Genomic DNA, 16,074 nt, shown 5'->3' on the forward strand with positions numbered 1-16,074 from the left:
TGTTTCCTTATGTTCCCATGGGAGAACTCAGAGTTTCTAGTCCACCATTTTGCTGACATCACCTTGTGTGTTCAATTTTCAATGACTTAATAATATTTCATAGTATCAATGCATCATGATTTCCCTAACTGTTCCCAAGTTGATTGTAATGTAAGTTGTTTATAGATTTTTCTTTCATGAATCCTGTTGAGCAAGGTAATAAATTATGTAAAATATTTCTCAGTTCTTCTGGTACTTACATCATGATAGTTTTCTAAAAGTGATATAACTGGGTGAAATTTATAAACACTCTGAAATTCTGTTTTCATACTGCAACTAATATCCAAAAATTGTTAATAATTAAGAATCCCCTTGCCAAAAGATCTTTCAAAATTACGCCCTTGTTAGGACAGTATATTCTTTTTATAAAGCAAGGAAGAAAGAAACAAAAAGAATTCTGCTGATGGCAAAGGTAAAAAGGCAAATATTCTTTCAATTTGAAGTTTTAATTCTTTATTAAGGGTCAGAATTTTGAAAAATGCTGATTAATCATTCCTCTAAATTGGGGGTGTGTGTGTGTGTGTAAATGGAGTAAGATAGTTAATTGTCTCAAATAATTTCTGATCAAGAAGGGGCTTATTGGGGCTAGCCCTGTGGCTGAGTGGTTAAATTCATGTGATCCACTTTGGGGAGACAGGGTTTCACTGGTTTGGATCCTGGGCATGGATTTGGCACTGCACATCAAGCCATGCTGAGTCAGTGTCCCACATAGCACAACCAGAAGGAGCTACAACTAGAATATACAACTATATGCTGGGGGCTTTGGGGAGAAGAAGAAAAAGAAGAAGAAGGAGGAGGAGGAGGGGGAGGAGCAGGAGAAAAAGGAAGATTGGTAACAGATATTAGTTCAGGTGCTAGTCTTTAAAAAAAAAAGACGGGCTTAATCATGGCAAATAGAAAGAGATTGACATCTGGAGGTTTCTAGTCTAAAATACAGTCAATATTATTGTTCAGCAAGTCTCTTGTAATAATTACAGTGTACGTGGATCCTGAATGAAAAATTTACTGTGTAAGAAATTAAAGATTTCTTTACTTCTATATAATAGTTCATTAAGTTTCCTCTTTGACAACAAACAAACACATTAACTGGTTCCAATTTTCTTCTCATTCCATGGCTTAATCTTTTGTCCATGCTTCTCCCACAATCCTTTTGCTAATAGCTGGACTATGGACTTGGGTGTTACCTTCCTGTTATTCATATAACTTGTGAGGGCAGAAGAATAAAACAGTCTGTTTTGATAGAGGAACAACAGGCAATGGATCCCAAAGGTTGGCGTGTGGAGCTAAACGATGGTCACTTCATTCCTGTCCTAGGATTTGGCACCTTTGAAGGTGAAAAGGTAAGAATAGTGGTCATGTATTTAAGGATTCAAAAGAAAAAAGACCTATCATGAGTGGAAGCTGACTGCGGTTGTCAAGTCATGGAAATCCTGTGTGGCTTTACCAGGCTTATTTGGTTCTTCTAACCAGGCTGGAACCATTGTTTATACAAAGAGACTATGTAGCCAGGGTTCAATATGCATTGGAGTCTAATCATGTGGTCACCTACAGATTATTGTGGATTCTCCTCCAGGTCCTATCTATTTCCCAGCTTGGCAAGAGAGATGAAACTCAGAAGTCAAGAATACTGATTATCATGTGCATTGCTTTGAGTATGATTACATGGGAGTGGTTTCTCTGCATATTTCTGGAATTCAAAAAATCTTTCCCCCCAACAAGAAGACATGATCCAGAGAAAGATTTGTAGTTAGAGTTCCTGGAGATGAGGTGAATGACAAATGATGGGAGAGAGTTGCTGTTCTGCTCTGGGGTAGGCTGCTGAGTGCCAGGCAAAACATACTGTGCCTGTAGTTTCCTTCATACTCCTCCTTTTGCTTGGGAATTTATCCAGAATAGAAAATATGGTATCATTTGAAAGAATAATCTTCAGTCTTCCAGGAAAAGTTTCAAGATTTGGTCCCTTGTTACTGTACATTTGGTTGAAGCAAATAGGTTGAGTTTGAGCTTAGAAATAAGAGTAAACAAGTGGACAAGTCACTAGACTGTAAACCAGAATGTTTCCATCCAATTCTGTCTTTAGATAAGCTGTATGACAAGGGATGAGGGCTTAAACTTTGAGTCTCACTTTCTCATCTATAAAACAGAAGGAAATATTCAAAGAGATGTTTTGGAGACAGATGACAGGGCTTGTTTACTTTGTAGTGAAAAGTGAGATGAAGGGGAGGCAAGGGTCAGGGGTACCACTAAAGCTTCAGCTTCCATAAACTTCTCAAGGCCTTTACATGTCAGGAAAGAGCATGAACAGCAGAGGGCAGTTAGACCATATACCTAGTTCCTAGCAACATCATTGAATAAAGAAAACTTCTGAAATACTTAAAAAGAAATGGAATACTATTCAGCCTTAAAATAGAAGGAAATTCTGCCATTTGCAAGCTCATGGATGAAGCTGAAGGACATTATGCTAACTGAAATAAGACCTACACAGAAAGAAAAATACTGCATGATGTCACTTGTATATATATGGAATCTAAAAATGGGAAACACATAGAAGCAGAGAGCAGAGGAGTGGTGACCAGGGGCTGGGGAAGGGGCAGTAGGAGAAATGGGGAGAGGTTGGTCATAGGATACAAATGTCAGTTATAAGATGAATCAGTTCTGGAGAACTAATGTACAACGTGGTGGCTATACTTAACGATAATGTATTATATTCTTGAGATTTGCTAAGAGAGGAGATCTTAAGTGTTCTCACTCCACATGTAAAGAAGTTATCTGTATGATGTGATGGGTATGTAATTTAGCTTAATCGTGGTAATCATTTAACAATGTATACATATATGAAAACATCAAATTGTGCAACTTAAATATGTACTTCTTAATACAATTATACTTATATACAATTTTTATTTAGCATGTTCTGTGTGACTACATTAGTATTCTTAGAAGCTATCATCTTGTTTCTTGAGACTTCATTCCATGTATCTTTTCCCTGTGTTGATTTTGCTTATAACCTCTTGAAATATAAATCATATCCATGACTACAACTATATGCTGAGTCCTTAGTGTTCTTTCTGCAAATCGCTGAACCAGGGGATGGTCTTAGGAACCTTGATTGCTAGTGATGAAGCAGTAAATGCCCAGGATTGAAGGGGTTTCCTGGGAAGTCCAGCTTTTATTACTTACAAGGAACGACCCAGGCAGATTGCATTGTGTTCCTCACCACACATGCAGAAGTGACCTAAGACGTGAGGTAAAGGACAAAGTTTGTTCCTTATCTCTCTCTCAATTGAATGAATATCCAACTACTACCTTTGTTTGCTCACCTAGGTTCCTAAAAGCAAACCTACGGAGGACATTAAATTAGGTATAGATGCTGGGTTCAGACATATCGATTGTGCGCATTCATACAGTAATGAAAAGGAGATTGGACTGGGTATCCGAAGCAAAATTGAAGATGGCACTGTGAAGAGAGAAGATTTATTCTGCAGTACAAAGGTGCTGTGTATGTGGTGTGTGTGCACAGGTGTGAACATGATTGTGTGGAGAAGATAATTATGTGACAGAATCAGTAGTTGTTTGGTGAATTGGGCTTATTGGCACAACCTCTTACACATATTCATGTATTAAATTTACTGTCAAAATAGATGATGGCAAGGGCTGGCCTAGTGGTGCAGCAGTTAAGTGAGCATGCTCCACTTCAGTGGCCTGGGGTTCGAGGGTTCGGATCCCAGGTGCAGACCCAGCACCACTTGGCAAGCCATGCTGTGGCAGGTGTAACACATATAAAGTAGAGGAAGATGGGCACGGATGTTAGCTCAAGGCCAGTCTTCCTCAGCAAAAAGAGGAAGATTGGCAGCAGATGCTATCTCAGGGCTAATCTTCCTCAAAAAAAAAAAAGAAAGAAAAAGATGATGACTTTCTCCTCCTTGCTTTGTCCACATCTTTTGATTTTAAGGTAAAGTCAATTTACTTTTCTGAGGCTCAGGCCATATCAGTGTGATTTTGCATTGAATAAGGCAGAATTGTGATGAAATTATAGCCCTTCTTATTATCTGGGTGACTTACTAAAATTTCTTAGTATTCTGAACCTCAATTCTAAACTCCACCAGTAAGACAGGTAAATACAAGAGGCACTTTGTGTATTAAACAAGATATAGCTAAAGTGTCTCGAATTGTGTCCAGCCCCTATTAATGTTTTCAAAGCACTTTTTCCCTACAGTTATCGAAACAAAAGAGATACCACTTATTCCCCACAGGACTGGACATTTGGTAGAATTAGGCTATGTTTGTGAACTGATTTGTAAACTCCATCAAGCGGAATACAGATAATGGGCATGGTTATTATTTGGTAGCACATTTTGTCTCTTGGTTCATTTCACTCCATTGTTAGTAGATGTACTGATGATAAACCCAAACAAATAATGGAGTTTCTGTGGGTAATTCAGATCAAAAAGGAACCCAAGAAGGAAAAAAAGCATTTTTCCTCTGTGGTCATCAGCTTCCAACCAGTAGAAAAATGTCTAATTATTATGTGAAACAAGAAAAACAAAACTGACTGAAGTATTAATCAAACACAACTTCCATTCTTTTAACTTCTGCAGCTTTGGTCCACTTTCCTTCGACCAGAGTTGGTCCAACCAGCCTTGGAAAACTCTCTGAAAAATCTTCAACTGGACTATGTTGATCAGTATATTATTCATTATCCAGTGGCTCTGAAGGTTGGCAATTTGTGTGATCACACCTATTTTACTACTTGGGTCACAATGTCTATTTACTTGCATGGATGATTGAATTAAGATTTTACTTATAAGGATGTAGGCATTATTACACTAGAGAAGAATTTCCAGAACAGTCATTCCTCATTAGCTGTTTATGTCCTTTTTTTGAATCCTCAATTTCCTTACCATGCCTCCCAGAGAAAAGGGTTGAACAAGCTCAAGTCCTCTGCCTCAAAAACTTGAGGAAATAAAAATAGGCATCTTCAATATGCAGTCCTATTCATGACTCCCGAGCTTCTTGGGGATGTCACAAACACAGTTTCATGCAGCTGTGTTGAGCAGTGAAACTGCTGTATCCTTGGGCATAATGAGTTGATCTCCTCTTTTGCCATTTCAAGTGGGAAGCAGATATGATGGTGGCACCTCTGGGTGGCTCTAAAACTAGCCGCCTTCATGGCATTTGTGACACCTTGACTACACCATTGGCTATCTTCGCAATGGAATTTTGTAGACTGCACTTAACCATTAATTAGTGTGTTATGTATAATTCTTCATTGTAAGTTATAGAGAGCTACTCAAGCTCTCCTATGAAGAAGTTTATTGGTCTATGTCAATGGGAAGTCCATGACATGGATAGATTTAAGAATTTGGAATAGTCTTCAGAAATATCTCCTCTCCCCTATCTCTTAACTTTGCATTGCTATTGGTTTGCTTCATTTTTGTTACAACATTTTCCACTGATGGCAAATATGGCCATGGGACATTGCAAGGCAAGTGTTCATTTATACTTGAGAGTGTCTCTGAATCTTTCAGCATCCATAATAATCCTTAAGAGAATTTTCAATCAATGTTTGGTTCATGTGCCTGCCCTTGGACCATTGGAAACTGGGAGGGATAAGGAACTCTGATTGTCTAGTCTGGGCCAAGATTGCAATAGTTATTCTGGAAATAAGGCCATGTATCTTACTGTCATCCCAGTGCTATGGAAGCTTTATGTAAGAAGAAAGTATAGGGAGCAGTAACATAAGTCACAATGAGTCCACAAGAGGACCTTGGGAAGTGGTATTTATTAAAACATACAATAAGTGTAAGAGCTTGGAGGAAGCCTGCTTCCTAAAGACATTCCTTACAGCTCCATAAACAAATAACATCAGAAATATTAATATCTAGAATGTTACACACCCACCTCATGTAGGTTTAGTTTCTTGGCTCTAGATGGACCTGACAGCCTAGCTAAGTGTGGGGAAATTATCTTATGACATCACTAACATAGCTACTTCTACTCCAGCCAGGGGAGGAACTTTTTCCAGAAGATGAACATGGAAAACTGATATTTGACACAGTGGATCTCTGTGCCACATGGGAGGTGAGTGCTTGAGGAGAGAGCACAGAGGAGAAAGACAGAAGGGAATCTAGTTAATTTCTTCCACTTGTGAGAATGGGCTATGCACTTTCAGATTTAGAAATTAATTAAAATAATGGGTATGCTGTAGTAATGTGTAGGAAATAATTACTGAAATGTTTATAGAGAGGAACAGAGGAGGAGAATTTGGGACAATGAGGATAGGCATCTCTTTTCTTCAATGTGTAATACTCTTTCACATTTTTCTAAGTAGAAGACTGTAATTCTTACTCTTGCTGTCACTGCATTCTTTCCCTATTTAATTTACTAGATTTTCTCTTCTTGATAATCATGCCAATTGGGTTCATTGTGGTGTCTCGATAGTTGTTCCTTGTAACAGATTTTTTTTTCTTCCATATTTTCTTGGTTTATAGCTATTTTAACAAATGATTCTTCATCATCGCTTCCTCCACAGGCCATGGAGAAGTGTAAGGATGCAGGATTGACCAAGTCCATTGGCGTGTCCAACTTTAATCGCAGGCAGCTGGAGATGATCCTGAACAAGCCAGGGCTCAAGTATAAGCCTGTCTGCAATCAGGTGAGCACCCTTGGTCTCATCTTCTTTCTGCACTTCACCTCCTTCTTCTTACACTATTGTCAGATGTCTATTCTCCCTACCTTTTTGGAAGAGAATATGGTAAAGAGCAGAGCCTCTGTCTAGATTGGCATGAATAGAACTCATAATTGTACCTCTGTTTTGTAAAGTCTTTGTGAACAAACTGGTGAGACTTTAGTTCTAAATTGCACATGAGAATTTAGGGAAGGTATAGGAGGTAATGGAGGGCTAAAATAGTTACCAGACCTTAGAGGGCAGGTGACGTTTCCCTCAGCTGTCAAGTAAAGCCAGAAATTGGATGGGTGAGTGATTTGGAGGGTATTAGGTACATCATGATGATCATGAAAACATGGAATGGGCAGTAAATAAGGAAAGAGTGAATATAAGATGAAGGCGATGCCAGGGATTTTTGTGCCATTTGAATACCTGGATTCTTCATCTTGGTATCTCTGTTTTCAGGGGTCTTCTAGTGGGATGCATGGATATAAGAAAAATTAGCTGTAGATTATGAAAGTCGTCTAGGCTAGAGGGATGGTTTATAGTGATACTAGTGTTGGACAAAATCAACATTCAGGAACATTTAGCGGGAACATAGAGCAGACCTTGTGATTTACTCAGTCTTTGTCTGGTTCTCATCATTGACTTATACCCTTAAATGAATTGTTTAGATACATTATTCTGTGTCTGGTTCTGTGCTTCTACTTTTTTTTTGTTCTATTATTTTTAATTATGAAAAGAATGCTTAGCAGATTGTTCATTTTAGACAGATAATTTTAGATTCCTCATATACCTGGTATCATGTAGTAGTTGTCCTGCTGTGCATGTCTCATTTCATTTGCCATATGTCCCCAGGGTATAACTTGGAGTCAAGGAGTAAGAGTCTTTGATTGCAAAATCCGGCCTATAAAATTCAAGAAATTGACATAGTGTTATAACATTATTGATTTTCAATTATAAATGTTAAAATACTCATGTAATTCTAATATTAGTTTTACTCCCAATTAATATTATAAAAATTTTCAGATATTCAGAGAAGTGAAGAGTATGATACACAACATACAGGTTTTCCCTCCTATATCCAAAATTGTTCACATTTTGCCACATTGGCAAATATATGTATATATATGTGTATATATCTGCATACATATATGTAACATTTTGGCAACCTTCTTCAAAGTAAGCTATAGACATGATAATTCACCCCTACAGACCTCAGAAAGATTATCATCTAGTAGCCAATCCAAATGTGTCTTTCAATGTCATTTATTGATCTTTTTTTCTAATGAGGAGCCAATTGTGGTCCACATATTACTTTCAGTCATGTGTCACTCTCAATCTAAAATAGTCACTCAACCCTTTTTATACCGTGACATCCAGACAGGTTTTTGTGAAATGTTCTGGATTTATCTGATTGTTATCTGGAGATGTTAATTAACTTGTTTCTTTATCCCCAGTTTCTGTAAATCAGAAGTTATATCTGAATGCCTTATAACATTAAAGTTAAATATTTATGGCAAAAAAAAAAAAAATCCTTTGCATGCTGTGTTCCTCACCTCACACTCCATTGGGAAACCCATCATGACAAGTTGTCCCACTAGGAGAGATCTTAGTTTTATTCTCTTGGTTAAGCGAGTGTTAGCCAGGTCTTTTCTTTGTAAATGTGTATTTTCCCCTTTGAATTTACCTAGTATTCTGGTGGGTGGTGATTGTCATCAGGGGAAGTCATATTGCCCCAAAGTTTTCACAGAATGGTTGAGTAGCCAGCAATGATTTTACCAGCAAATAGTTATTTCATTGAGATTTATAAATAATCGTTTTAAATTTTTTCTCCTTTTTAGTTAATTAATTTTCATGTTTTTATTGAGTTCATAATAGTTTATATAAATGTGAGATTTCAGTTGCACATTATTTTTTGACTATCACCACATAAATTCTCCCCCTCACCTCCTGTGCCCACCCTCCATCCCTTCCCCTGGTAACCACTGAACTGTTTTCTTTGACCATGTATTTGTTTATATTCCACATATGAGTGAAATCATCTGGTGTTTGTCTTTCTTAGACTGGCTTATTTCACTTAGCATAATTCTCTCCAGGTCCTTCCATGTTATTGCAAATTGGATGAATTCGTCTTTTTTTCTGGCTGAGTAGTATTCCTTTGTATATATATACCACATCTTCTTTATCCAATCAGTCGATGGGCACTTGGATTGTTTCCATATCTTAGCTATTGTGAATAGTGCTGCAATGAACACACGGGTGCATATGTTACTTTGGACTGTTGATTTCAAATTGTTTAGGTAGCTACATAGTGGTGAGATAGCTGGGTCGTATGGTAGTTCTATTTTTAGCTTTTTGAGGACTCTCCATACTGTTTTCCATAGTGGTGGCACCAGTTTGCATTCCCACTAGTAGTGTATGAGGGTTACCTTTTCCCCACACCCTCTTCAACACTTGTTATTTTTAGTCTTAGTTATTATACTCATTTTAACAGGTGTAAGGTGGTATCTTAGTGTAGTTTTGATTCGCATTTCCCTGATGATTAGTGATGTTGAAGATCTTTTCATGTGTTTGTTGGCCATCTGTATATCTTCTTTGGAGAAATGTCTGTTCATATTCTCTACCCATTTTTTGATCGGGTTGTTTGTCTTTTAATTGCTCAGTTGTGTGAGTTCCTTATATATTATGGAGATTAAGCCCATGTCAGATATACGACTTGCAAATATTTTCTCCTAGTCAGTGGGTTGTCTTTTTGTTTTGATTCTAGTTCGTTTGACTTCCAGAAGCTCTTTGGTCTGATGAACTCCCACTTGTTTATTTTTTCTTTTGTTTCCCTTGTCTGAGAAGACATGGTATTTGAAAAGATCCTTTTTTGTTCAATGTCAAACAGTGTACTACTTACATTATCTACCAGGAGTTTTATGGTTTCAGGACGTATCTTCAAGTCTTTGATCCATTTTGAGTGTATTTTTTTGTATGGCATGAGGTAGTGGTCTACCTTCATTCTTTTGCATGTGGCTGTCCAGTTTTCCCAACACCATTTATTGAAGAGACTGTCTTTTCTCCATTGTATGTTCTTGGCACCTTTGTCAGAGATTAGCTGTCTGTAGATATGCTGTTTTATTTCTGAGCTCTCAGTTCTGTTCCATTGATTTGTGTGCCTGTTTGGGGACCAGTATCACACCATTTTGTCACTATGGCTTTGTAGTACATTTTGAAGTCAGGGGTTGTGATACCTCCAGCTTTGTTCATTTTTCTCAAGATTACCTTAACAATCTGGGGTCTTTGATTGCCCCATACGAATTTTAGGATTCTTTGTTCTACTTCTGTGCAGAATATCATGGGGATACTGATTTGGATCGCATTAAATCTGTAGATTGCTTTGGGTAGTATGGACATTTTAACTATGTTTATTCTTCCAATCCATGAGCAAGGAATCCCTTTCCATCTCTTACAGTTATCATTGTATAAGTCCTTCACTTCCTTGGTTAAATTTATTCCTAGGTACTTGATTCTTTTAGTTTTGATTGCAAATGGAATTGTATTCTTGAGTTCTCTTTCTGTAAGTTTGTTATTGGAGTATAGAAAAGCAAGTGATTTTTGTAAGTTGATTCTGTACCCTGCAACTTTACTGTAGTTGTTAATTATTACTATTAATTTACTGATTGGTTTTTTGGAGATTTCTAATATGTAAGATCATGTCGTCTGCAAACAGTGAGAGTTTCACTCCTTCACTCCCTATTTGGAATCCTTTTTTTGCTTTCTCTTGCCTAATTGCTCTGGCCAAAACTTCCAGTACTATGTTAAATAAGACTGATGATAGTGGGCATCCTTGTCTTATTTCTGTTCTCAGGGGAATGGCTTTCAGTTTTTGCCCATTGAGTATGATAATGGCTCTGGGTTTGTCATATATGGCCATTATTATGTTGAGGTAATTTCCTTCTATCCCAACTTTTTAAGAGTTTTTTTTTTTTTTATTAATGTTATGATAGATTACAACCTTGTGAGATTTCAGTTGTACATTTTTGTTAGTCATGCTGTGGGTACACCACTTCCCCCTCTGTGCCCTCCCCCCACCCCCCCTTTTCCCTGGTAACCACCGATCAGATCTCCTTATCAATATACTAACTTCCACCTATGAGTGGAGTCATATAGAGTTCGTCTTTCTCTGACTGGCTTATTTCGCTTAACATAATACCCTCGAGATCCATCCACGTTGTTGTGAATGGGCCAATTTCGTCTTTTTTTATGGCTGAGTAGTATTCCATTGTGTATATATACCACATCTTCTTTATCCAATCATCAGTTTCTGGGCATGTAGGCTGGTTCCACGTCTTGGCTATTGTAAATAATGCTGCAATGAACATAGGGGTGCAACGGACTCTTTAGATTTCTGATATAAGTTTCTTAGGATAGATACCCAGTAATGGGATGGCTGGGTCATAGGGTATTTCTATTTTTAACTTTTTGAGAAATCTCCATACTGTTTTCCATAGTGGCTGTACCAGTTTGAATTCCCACCAACAGTGTATGAGGGTTCCTTTTTCTCCACAACCTCTCCAACATTTGTCACTCTTGGTTTTGGATGTTTTTGCCAATCTAACGGGTGTAAGGTGATATCTTAGTGTAGTTTTGATTTGCATTTCCCTGATGATTAGCGATGATGAACATCTTTTCATGTGTCTATTGGCCATATTCATATCTTCTTTTGAGAAATGTCTATTCATGTCCTCTGCCCATTTTTTGATCGGGTTGTTTGTTTTTTTGTTGTTAATCAGTGTGAGTTCTTTGTATATTATGGAGATTAACCCTTTGTCAGATAAGTGGCTTGTAAATATTTTTTCCCAATTAGTGAGCTGTTTTTTTGTTTCAATCCTGTTTTCCCTTGCCTTGAAGAAGCTCTTTAGTCTGATGAAGTCCCATTTGTTTATTCTTTCTATTGTTTCCCTCAACTGAGGAGTTATAGTGTCCAAAAAGATTCTTTGGAAACTGATGTCAAAGAGTGTACTGCCTATATTCTCTTCCAAAAGACTTATTGTCTCAGGCCTAATCTTTAGGTCTTTGATCCATTTTGAGTTTATTTTGGTGTGTGGTGAAAAAGAATGGTCAATTTTCAATCTTTTGCATGTGGCTGTCCAGTTTTCCCAGCACCATTTGTTGAAGAGACTTTCTTTTCTCCATTGTAGGCCCTCTGCTCCTTTGTCGAAGATTAGCTGTCCATAGATGTGTGGTTTTATCTCTGGGCTTTCAATTCTGTTCCATTGATCTGTGGACCTGTTTTTGTACCAGTACCATGCTGTTTTGATCACTGTAGCTTTGTAGTATGTTTTGAAATCAGGGATTGTGATTCCGCCAGCTTTGTTTTTCTTGCTCAGGATTGCTTTAGCAATTCACGGTCTTTTGTTACCCCATATGAATTTTAGGATTCTTTGTTCAACTTCTGTGAAGAATGTTCTTGGGATTCTGATTGGGATGGCATTGAATCTGTATATTGCTTTAGGTAGTATGGACATTTTAACTATGTTTATTCTTCCAATCCATGTGTATGGTATGTCTTTCCATCTCTTTATGTCATCGTCAATTTCTTTCAAGAAAGTCTTGTAGTTTTCATTGTATAGATCCTTCACTTCCTTGGTTAAGTTTATCCCAAGGTATTTTATTCTTTTCGTTGCGATTGTGAAAGGGATTGAGTTCTTGAGTTCTTTTTCTGTTAGTTCATTGTTAGTGTATAGAAATGCAACTGATTTATGCATGTTAATTTTATACCCTGCTACTTTGCTGTAGTTGTTGATTGTTTTTAATAGTTTTTCTATGGATTCTTTGGGGTTTTCTAAATATAAGATCATGTTGTCTGCAAACAACGAGAGTTTTACTTCTTCGTTACCTATTTGGATTCCTTTTATTTCTTTTTCCTGCCGAATTGCTCTGGCCAGCACCTCCAGTACTATGGTGAATAGGAGTGGTGAAAGTGGGCACCCTTGTCTTGTTCCTGTCCTCAGAGGGATGGCTTTCAGTTTTTGTCCATTGAGTATGATGTTGGCTGTGGGTCTGTCATATATGGCCTTTATTATGTTGAGGTACTTTCCTTCTATACCCATTTTACTGAGGGTTTTTATCATAAATTGGTGTTGGATCTTGTCGAATGCTTTCTCTGCATCTATTGAGATGATCATGTGGTTTTTGTTTTTCATTTTGTTGATGTAGTGTATCACGTTGATTGACTTGCGGATGTTGAACCATCCCTGTGTCCCTGGTATAAATCCCACTTGATCATGGTGTATAATCTTTTTGATGTATTGCTGTATTCGGTTTGCCAAAATTTTGTTGAGGATTTTTGCATCTATGTTCATCAGTGATATCGGCCTGTAGTTCTCCTTCTTTGTGTTGTCCTTGTCAGGTTTGGGGATCAGAGTGATGTTGGCTTCATAGAATGTGTTAGGGAGTTCTCCATCTTTCTCAATTTTCTGGAACAGTTTGAGGAGAATAGGTATTAAGTCTTCTTTGAATGTTTGGTAGAATTCTCCAGAGAAGCCGTCTGGTCCTGGACTCTTATTTTTGGGGAGGTTTTTGATTACCATTTCTATTTCCTTACTTGTGATTGGCCTATTCAGATTCTCCATTTCTTCCTGATTCAGTTTGGGGAGATTGTAGGAGTCTAGGAATTTGTCCATTTCTTCCAGGTTGTTCAATTTGTTGGCATATACTTTTTCATAGTATTCTCTTATGATCTTTTGTATTTCATTGGTATCTGTTGTGATTTCTCCTCTGTCATTCCTAATTTTATTAATTTGCGATTTCTCTCTTCTTTTCTTGGTGAGTCTGGCTAGGGGTTTGTCAATTTTGTTAATTCTTTCAAAGAACCAACTCTTTGTTTCATTGATCCTTTCTATTGTCTTTTTTGTTTCAATATCGTTTATTTCTGCTCTTATTTTTATTATTTCCCTCCTTCTACTGACTCTGGGCTTTGTTTGTTCTTCTTTTTCTAGTTCTGTTAGGTGTCGTTTGAGGTTGCTTATGTGAGCTTTTTCTTGTTTAGTGAGGTGAGCCTGTATTGCGATGAATTTCCCTCTTAGGACTGCTTTTGCTGCATCCCAAATGATTTGGTATGTCGTGTTCTCATTTTCATTAGTCTCCAGATAAAATATGATTTCTTCTTTAATTTCTTCAATGATCCATTGTTTGTTGAGAAGCGTGTTGTTTAGTCTCCACATTTTTGCACCTTTCTCTGCTTTTTTCTTGTAGTTGATTTCTAGTTTAATAGCATTATGATCAGAAAAGATGCTTGATATTATTTCAACTCTCTTGTATTTATTGATGTTTGCTTTGGTTCCCAAAATATGGTCAATCCTTGAGAATGTTCCATGTGCACTTGAGAAGAATGTGTAACCTGCTGTTTTTGGATGAAGTGTTCTATATATATCTATTAAGTCCATCTGGTCTAATTTTTCATTTAATTCTATTATTTCCTTGTTGATTTTCTGTCTGGATGTTCTGTCCATTGGTGTTAATGGTGTGTTGAGGTCCCCTACTATTATTGTATTGTTGTTGATGTCTTCTTTTAGTTCTATTAAGAGTTGCTTTACAAATTTTGGTGCTCCTGTGTTGGGTGCGTATATATTTATAAGTGTTATGTCTTCTTGGTGGAGAGTCCCTTTTATCATTATATACTGTCCCTCTTTACCTTTCTTTATCTGTTTTGCTTTGAAATCTACCTTGTCTGATATTAGTATAGCGACACCTGCTTTCTTTTGTTCATTATTAGCTTGGAGTATTGTCCTCCATCCCTTCACTCTGAGTCTGTGTTTGTCTTTGGGGCTGAGGTGTATTTCCTGGAGGCAGCATATTGTTGGATCTTATTCTTTGATCCATCCTGCCACTCTGTGTCTTTTGATTGGGGAGTTCAATCCATTTACATTTAGAGTGATTATTGAGATGTGGGGGCCTACCACTACCATTTTGTGTCTTGTTTTCCGGTTTTCTTCATTTTCCTTTGTTTCTCGTCCCATGGTTTAATCTGTTCTGATGTAGAGCTGCTACTCTCTGTTGTTGTCCTTCTACTTATCTCCTCTGCTCTTGGTTTTGTAGCCCCTTTCCTTTTTTGGATTTTTCAGGAATGAGGGTTTTCCTGAGGATTTCCTGTAGAGGAGGTTTTGTGGCAATGAACTCCCTTAATTTTTGTTTATCTGGGAAAGTTTTTATTTCTCCATCGTATTTGAAGGATATTTTCGCTGGGTAGAGAATTCTCGGCTGTAGAGTTTTGTCCTTCAGATTTTTGAATATATCATTCCACTCTCTTCTAGCCTGTAAAGTTTCTGCTGAGAAATCTGCTGATTGCCTGATGGGGGTTCCTTTGTAGGTTAGTTTCTTTTGCCTGGCTGTCCTTAGTATTTTCTCCTTGTCGATGACTTTTGCTAGCTTCACTACTATATGCCGTGGAGTTGGTCTTCTTGCATTGATAAAGTTTGGAGATCTATTGGCTTCTGTCACCTGAAGATCCATCTCTCTCACCAGGTTTGGGAAGTCCTCAGCCATTATTTCTTTGAATAGGCTTTCTGCCCCTTTCTCCTTCTCTTCTCCCTCTGGTATACCTATAATCCTTACGTTGCATCTCCTAATTGTGTCTGATAATTCTTGGAGAGTTTCTTCATTTCTTTTTAGTCTGGCTTCTCTCTCCTCCTCTGCCTGCAGCAATTCTATATTGCCATCTTCCAAATTGCTAATTCTTTCCTCCATATTATCGGCCCTACTGTTCAGAGCATCTAGATTTTTCTTAATCTCCTCTATTGTGTTCTTCATTTCCAATATTTCTGTTTGGTTCTTCTTTATCGTATCAAACTCTTTTGTGACATAGCTCCTGAACTCGTTGAGTTGTTGGTCAGAATTCTCTGTTAACTTATTGAGTATTTTAATGATGGCTGTTTTGAAGGCATCATCATTTAGATTATATATCTCATTTTCTTTGGGATTGTTTTCTGTGTATTTGTTACTTTCTTTCTGTTCTGGAGATTTAATGTATTTTTTCATATTGCTTGATGTTGTTGATTTGTGCCTCCACATGGAGATAGAGTTTAGTTGCTCCTTTCACTTGTTTCAGCTGCTGCGGTGGGGGAGCAGCTGTTTATGCTGCACCAACCAGGAACCCTGTCCACAGTTGCTAACTGGGCCTGGGCCCCTCCTCATAGTCACAGTGGTCCTTTGGATTCCCTCCTCTGCTGTGGGGGCTGTCACAGGGGAGCTTCAGGCTGCTGGTGCCTACTGTTGCAGCCCACCTAGATGTGCTCCCTCCTTGGGGTCTGCAACGGTGTTATGGGCTTTTCCAGTGGCCAGGGGTGGGATCACTTATATTTGTCACTCTGTTACTGTCG

The 16,074-nt window shown here is 37.8% G+C and overlaps 1 protein-coding gene across 7 annotated transcripts in view; it reads left to right on the plus strand.

The window, feature by feature from the left end:
• Nucleotides 1–1,249: 1,249 nt before the first annotated feature.
• Nucleotides 1,250–16,074, plus strand: part of LOC124248569 (aldo-keto reductase family 1 member C23-like) — a 49,163-nt gene continuing 34,338 nt past the window's right edge. For 4 of the 7 annotated variants that reach the window (XR_006891077.1, XR_006891078.1, XR_006891079.1 and 1 more), the window contains exons 1-5: nucleotides 1,250–1,379; nucleotides 3,364–3,531; nucleotides 4,638–4,754; nucleotides 6,043–6,120; nucleotides 6,572–6,694. Coding sequence is in view for 1 of the 7 variants with exons in the window: in XM_046678772.1 (XP_046534728.1) it covers nucleotides 1,296–1,379; nucleotides 3,364–3,531; nucleotides 4,638–4,754; nucleotides 6,043–6,120; nucleotides 6,572–6,694 (570 nt within the window). In the remaining 6 variants the exon portion in view is untranslated. The remainder of the gene's footprint in view (nucleotides 1,380–3,363; nucleotides 3,532–4,637; nucleotides 4,755–6,042; nucleotides 6,121–6,571; nucleotides 6,695–16,074) is intronic. The other 3 variants (XR_006891075.1, XR_006891076.1, XM_046678772.1) reach the window with 1 other exon arrangement.

The sequence above is a fragment of the Equus quagga genome, chromosome 12, assembly GCF_021613505.1.
Source record: "Equus quagga isolate Etosha38 chromosome 12, UCLA_HA_Equagga_1.0, whole genome shotgun sequence".
Classification (NCBI taxonomy): domain Eukaryota; kingdom Metazoa; phylum Chordata; class Mammalia; order Perissodactyla; family Equidae; genus Equus; species Equus quagga.